Below are 6,000 nucleotides of genomic sequence, written 5' to 3'. Positions count from 1 at the left end.
AGATCAAGACGTTTTGAGGGTGGGATTATTGATTTTATGAAATGATACAGCAAAGGGGGAAACTTTCATGGTTTTCCTTTTATCTTCTTCTCCAATTTGTGCTAGTAGGTGTGATTGTCGTTCAAACCTGATAAAATACTCCCCATGTGTAGATGTGCTACATCAAATACTCTCAAAAATTGAAACACATGCACTCTTCATCCGTTAGCCATAAATTTTGATCCAACCATCTTATTGGGACAAATTTTATATTAATTTGGGTCTAATCAAGGTGATGCATCCATCTATGCAATTTTTTTGCCTTCAGATATTTCTGGTTTCTCATGCTCAGATCATTAATTTAAAATCTATATACTATTGTCGAAAATTTTTAAACCGAACATCAGATTGAAGCAAATTTTATATTTATTTAAGTCAGCTTGAGATGAGAAATTGATACGTACCTAGAGGGGTCCCACTTAGTGGAATAGGTTAATTAGATATTTTAGTGAATAAGATCCTATCTTAATATATTTAGTAGTTATGTTAGATTATGATACCTACTTAGATTAGGATAATCTTTATTTGGCTATTTCTATTCTTATCATAAGATCTTTCTATGTTTTTCATTTTCTATGTTTATTTGTTAGTGCTTTATATAAGCACATGCTAATGTGAATGAAAGGAATGAAGAAATTAGTTTGACAAAGTGTGTCTTGTGCACAAAGGAGGATTGATCCTTCCCTCGAAGTGGATCAAAAGGCTGATCTTCCCTCTAAGAAGATCACAATTGTTACGAACCGGATCGGGTTCGTAACAATTGGTATCAAAGCGGTTGATCTTACGCCATGACTATATCTTCGGAGATTCTGGATTCGATTCGTGAAGATTTTCAGAAGATCAAAGCGCTTGTTTTGGATTTGATGGAAGGACATCATTGGTTCGCGGAAGGCGTGAACAAAATCAGCGTAGTGATTGAGGAGGGTTGCACAGTAAAAAAGAAATGGAGGAAGAGGAGAAAAAGAATAAGGCAGACAGAAATCAAATAAAAGAAAAGGTGAAAAATCTACAAAAGAAAGGTCGTCGCCGAAGAATCCATCGTTCCTCTCAACCCGTCCAATGCAATCGAAAAGATTCTCATCCACAATCATCGGTGCGCCAACATCCAAATCATTCAAAGAAATCGTAACGAATGAGCCTTGATGATTTGCACAATGATATCGATTTGAAAATGGAGTCGCCTCAACCATTGAGATGAAAATAGTAATTAATCGCAAGACGAAGAGAATAAGAAAAGGAGCGAGAAGGAAAAAGAAAAAAAAAAGAAGAGAAAAGAATTTTAGAAAGTCCTACGCATCTTATTTTTCAAGCTTAATTTCCAACCTTTAGGACAAGGTTGATTCTAAGGCGGGTGGAATGATACGTACCTAGATGGGTCCCACTTAGTGGAATAGGTTAATTAGATATTTTAGTGAATAAGATCATATCTTAATATATTTAGTAGTTATGTTACATTAGGATACGTACTTAGATTAGGATAATCTTTATTTGGCTATTTTTATTCTTATCATAAGATCTTTCCGTGTTTATCATTTTCTATGTTTATTTGTAAGTGCTTTATATAAACACATGCTAATGTTAATGAAAAGAATGAAGAAATTAGTTTGACAAAGTGTGTCTTGTACACAAAGGAGGATTGATCCTTCCCTCGAAGTGGATCAAAAGGCTGATCTTCCCTCTAAGAAGATCACAATCGTTACGAACCGGATCGGGTTCGTAACAGAAATCCATATATGACAGATTTATAGGCATTTAAAAATATGGCATAAGAAGTTTTCTGCTTCACCGGGAGATTAAGCAAACAAGCCTCATCATTTAAAACATAAATAAAATAAAATAAAATAAAAACATGCCTCCTCATGGAAGCTTGATTTTATGGGTTTAATCCAAACACAACCCATTGAGAAATGATCACTAAGAAAAACACTTCTTATGAAAAAAAAAACATGAAATGATACCCATTAAGGCTACATCCAACACCACTAAATGATACTTTACAAAGAAACCTTGACATCAATATCTAATGACAAACAACCATCTCATGCAAACCACAAATACTATTGCACTTTTCTTCCTTTTCAAGGAAAAGAAAGAAAGCCAATCAACTTATGCATTTTTTTTTTGTTTTTTTGGGTGTTGGGGTTTGACACTTTCAAGTAGATAGACCCATTAAACAACTAGGTGATCAGATCATCTTGTAGGGACCATGCTTCTTTACATGGTCACTGCAGCTTGGAACCTGGGTTGCTTAGGGAGGAACTTCTGCTTGGCATAAACTGTCATGTAATCCCCAAAAACAAACTTTGGGTATTCTTGAGCATCTTCAACTGTTGAGCAATTCAGAAGCTCTGGTGCAGGAGCTATGGTGGCCTTCAGAGATGGATTATAAAATGAAGCAATGGATCTCCTATTTCCATTTTGCAAGGCCAAGACGCGGTGCCACACGCTCTTATATCGCCCATTGCTTAGGACTTCAATCTGATCCCCAGTGTTAATTACAATGGTGTTGGCCATCGGTTGGACGTCGATCCAATTTCCGTCCTTGAGGATCTCTAGGCCGTTCACTTTGTCATCTTGGAAGAGTAAGATAACTCCCCCGGCATCGGTGTGGGCTCGGAGGCCGTTCATTAGTTCGGGACGAGGGCATGGTGGGTAGTGACTCACTTTGGTGCCAAAGAATGGCTGGTTTTCCGGTTCTTCGCCACCACAGAAGGCCTTCTTCATGTATCCCTTCTCCAAACCCAGATTCTCTGCCATGATATCCATCATCTTCTCTGCAAGTTTCTTCAATTCTCTCCTGTATTCCATCATTGTTTCCCTATTTTTGTCATAGGACAACCAGCACACCCGTTAGACAGATGCCTGAACCGAAACACCTACATAGAAGATTATTTGTGAAACTTCCTACTACTGTTTTCATATAATTGTATTTGAGTCAACTTTATTTGATCAATCCAAGGTAGCTTGCCACTTTATGGAGGTGTGTTTTTAGTGAGGCTACTGGTATCTTGTTTTTACGGAAGGCTAGTTTAAGGTTTGAATCATGCCTATGTAAACTTTCTGAAGTTGCTAAAATGAGCTGTACAGGTTCAAGTGATTATCCCAACATGTGACAACAGTCCGATAAGATAGTTTATAATTTCCTATACTGAACACATATTTTATATATCTTGCTATGTTACTTGTTTTAGTAATGGGTCTCCCCTCATTTTACATTTGTTTATTTTGTCCGCTAGATCCTGTTACAGTTCTTGCAAACCTATGAACAGCCAATCAAAAGGGTGTAAAACAAAGAAGTGCTCTTAGATGGCAAAGGTAGTATTGTCATCTGAAGAAAACTAATGTATATTTAATTGGGTTTCAAATCTTATCTTAGAGGGCTAAAAAGAAAGACCCTTTATAACAATGAAAGCAATTAAATTAAAGAAAAATTATAGAAGCAAAGAGGTTTTCTCAATGCTTACTTGAATTCGGGGGGCTGTGATGGCCATTCCTTATCGTCTACAAGTGTAAAAACATCCTCCCAATCGACATTTTTCAACTGTTCACTGTCACCATTGTTGCCTTCCAACAAGTCGTTCAACAACTGGACGGGCATCGAGTCCTTGAAAGCTTCCTCCCTTTCCAACTTGAAGCACTCTGAGCATACTTTCTTCACTCTCTCCAGCAGCTCTAATGGAATTCCATGGTTTACCAACTGCACCAAGTAGAAAAAGATCTTTTATTTATTTTTAATTGTGACATGGTTCCTAGTAGTAGTAGTAGAAGAAGAAGAACCAAAGATTGGCCAATCGAATGGACGAAAATTTTGTGCAAATGGGTGTTCATTCAGATCAAACTAGATGAATATAATTGCCTATTACCTGAAAGAATCCCCACTCTTCGCACCCATTATCAATCTGAGCCATGGTTTTGGCCCTGTCCTCGCCATCAAGTTTGGAAAAGTCGATAACTGGAATCGTCATTGGTGATGGAAAAAAAGGATTTAAGGGAAAGAGTAGTAGGCTGTAGAAGTAGAGAGAGGAGAAGCTAGAAGATATATTGGTGGTGTTGAATTGCAACTGTGTGTGGGTTTTTATAGCAGAAACCATCTCAGATGTCAACCCTTCTTTAAGAGATAAAAAAATGAGTTAGGGTGGCTGCGGACGGTGTCATTGTATTAACAAATGCAAGGTCAATGTTGTGTGGTAGTCCACAACAAAAGCATCGTCCAAACAGGTGATGGTCAAGTTTTGTTTATGGCCCGGACGGGTGTGGCTCTTCGGCATAAGTCTCGGGTATGCTCCCTGGAGACCAGTGATCGAATCCCACCCGGACTTGCCCGATGCACGTGGTTTACGGGCGATTGCGTGCATCCGTAGGGACTAGTCCTACTCCCGAAGGGGGTGGGGACATCCTACGTTATCAAAAAAAAAAAAAAAAAAAAAAAGTTTTGTTTATGATGCCAACGATCGAGTTGTTCTTGAAACATAGATAGTCAGATGATCATTGATCTTGACCGTGCACCTGGCGTGCCCTATAGATGTTCATCTGATAAAGATGGCACCAATCGGACGATCCTAACCACTTAGGTAAATGAATAGTTAATAGCTAATGCAAAGAACAAAAAATATATCTTTTAATTGAACCATATGCTACCAACTCAGAACATATCCCCACTCGAAAGTTCATACAGTTGAGTAAAACTCGGGCTCGAAAGTTTTTTTTTTTTTGGGATAATTACATTTACAACCCCTCTAGTTTCTGACACATCCACTTCAACCCCTATAGTTTAAAAAGTGACAAAGACATCCCCTCTAGTTTCGTTTTGTTTAAGGTTTGCCCCCTCAGCTGAAGGTTCGTCCATAGATTGAAGGGTTAGGATGATCCGATGGAGCTGATTTTTTGGGCACACCCTATCTATGTCAGGACCCATCAAATGAACGCTTTGGATCATCCAAATAATGTAGGCCCATACCTGAATCCAAAGCGTTTGGTAGTGTTTGGATTCGGGTATTGGCCCACATTATTTAGCTGATCCGCGTTAAATTGATGGGTCCTGACATAGATAGGGTGTGCCCAAAAAATCAGCTCCATCGGATCATCCTAACCCTTCAATCTACGGACGAACCTTCAGCTGAGGGGGCAAACCTTAAACAAAACGAAACTAGAGGGGATGTCTTTGTCACTTTTTTAACTATAGGGGTTGAAGTGGATGTGTCAGAAACTAGAGGGTGTGTAAATGTAACTATCCCTTTTTTTTTTGGTTGAAATACACAGATTTTTTTTGTTGAAATGCCCATATCATCATATATCACGAATAAATACCATGATCACTGACTCGATTCTTTGCCGATTCGAGTCGCCTCATTGAGTAGTGCTATGAATTTAATTTAACTGTTTCTTTACAACTCATTGATCAAGACGGTTGGGATAGTCCAATTGGGATATGTGACCTTGGAAATCGAAGGTTTTGGCCCACCAAATTGATGGTCCAGATCGTCGCGTTGACCATAGATGCTTTCAGACACCTAATTATCACTATAATAGGAGGGGCGTCGAAGATGTGCAACAGATCATACCCCTTCTGTATTTTTAATTCATTTTAACTCAGTCATGCAAGGAGAAGAAGAAGCACATAAAACCATCACTAGACCTATCTGAACATAAAAAAATTTAAGACTCTGTCTTGTTTAGATAGGCAATTTCTGCCGACTCGCTTTCCATTGAGTTGACTGTTGGGTATTGTATGTTGTGATTTTATCCCTTGACTTACCACATGAACATGCTTGCATATGGCCAAAGGAAAAAAAAATACAACTGAATTGAAGGCGTGGTTTGAGGATTAAGGAAGGCAATGAAGGAGATAACTTTGATAAAGCCCTTTTCTTCTACTCTAATTTAATGAGAGATTATATGATGACTGGGCATACCAACTCGAACTCGTCATCCCATCCTTGATATTTGATTCCACAGCTGCTC

General features: G+C 38.4%; 1 protein-coding gene across 1 annotated transcript; it reads right to left on the bottom strand.

Moving 5' to 3' along the window:
- Positions 1-2,007: 2,007 nt before the first annotated feature.
- Positions 2,008-4,074, bottom strand: LOC143864793 (1-aminocyclopropane-1-carboxylate oxidase-like). Its single transcript, XM_077375622.1, has 3 exons — positions 3,903-4,074; positions 3,504-3,736; positions 2,008-2,857 (listed from the first exon to the last, which is right to left on the bottom strand). Exons 1-3 carry the CDS (start codon positions 4,002-4,004, stop codon positions 2,254-2,256), a joined length of 939 nt encoding a protein of 312 aa, XP_077231737.1. The 5' UTR covers positions 4,005-4,074; the 3' UTR covers positions 2,008-2,253.
- Positions 4,075-6,000: the final 1,926 nt, after the last annotated feature.

This window comes from Tasmannia lanceolata, unplaced genomic scaffold (genome assembly GCF_043159265.1).
Source record: "Tasmannia lanceolata isolate RefF3 unplaced genomic scaffold, GAP_Taslan_0.1 ptg000054l, whole genome shotgun sequence".
NCBI classification, from domain to species: domain Eukaryota; kingdom Viridiplantae; phylum Streptophyta; class Magnoliopsida; order Canellales; family Winteraceae; genus Tasmannia; species Tasmannia lanceolata.
This window is presented reverse-complemented; position numbering and strand designations above follow the sequence as displayed.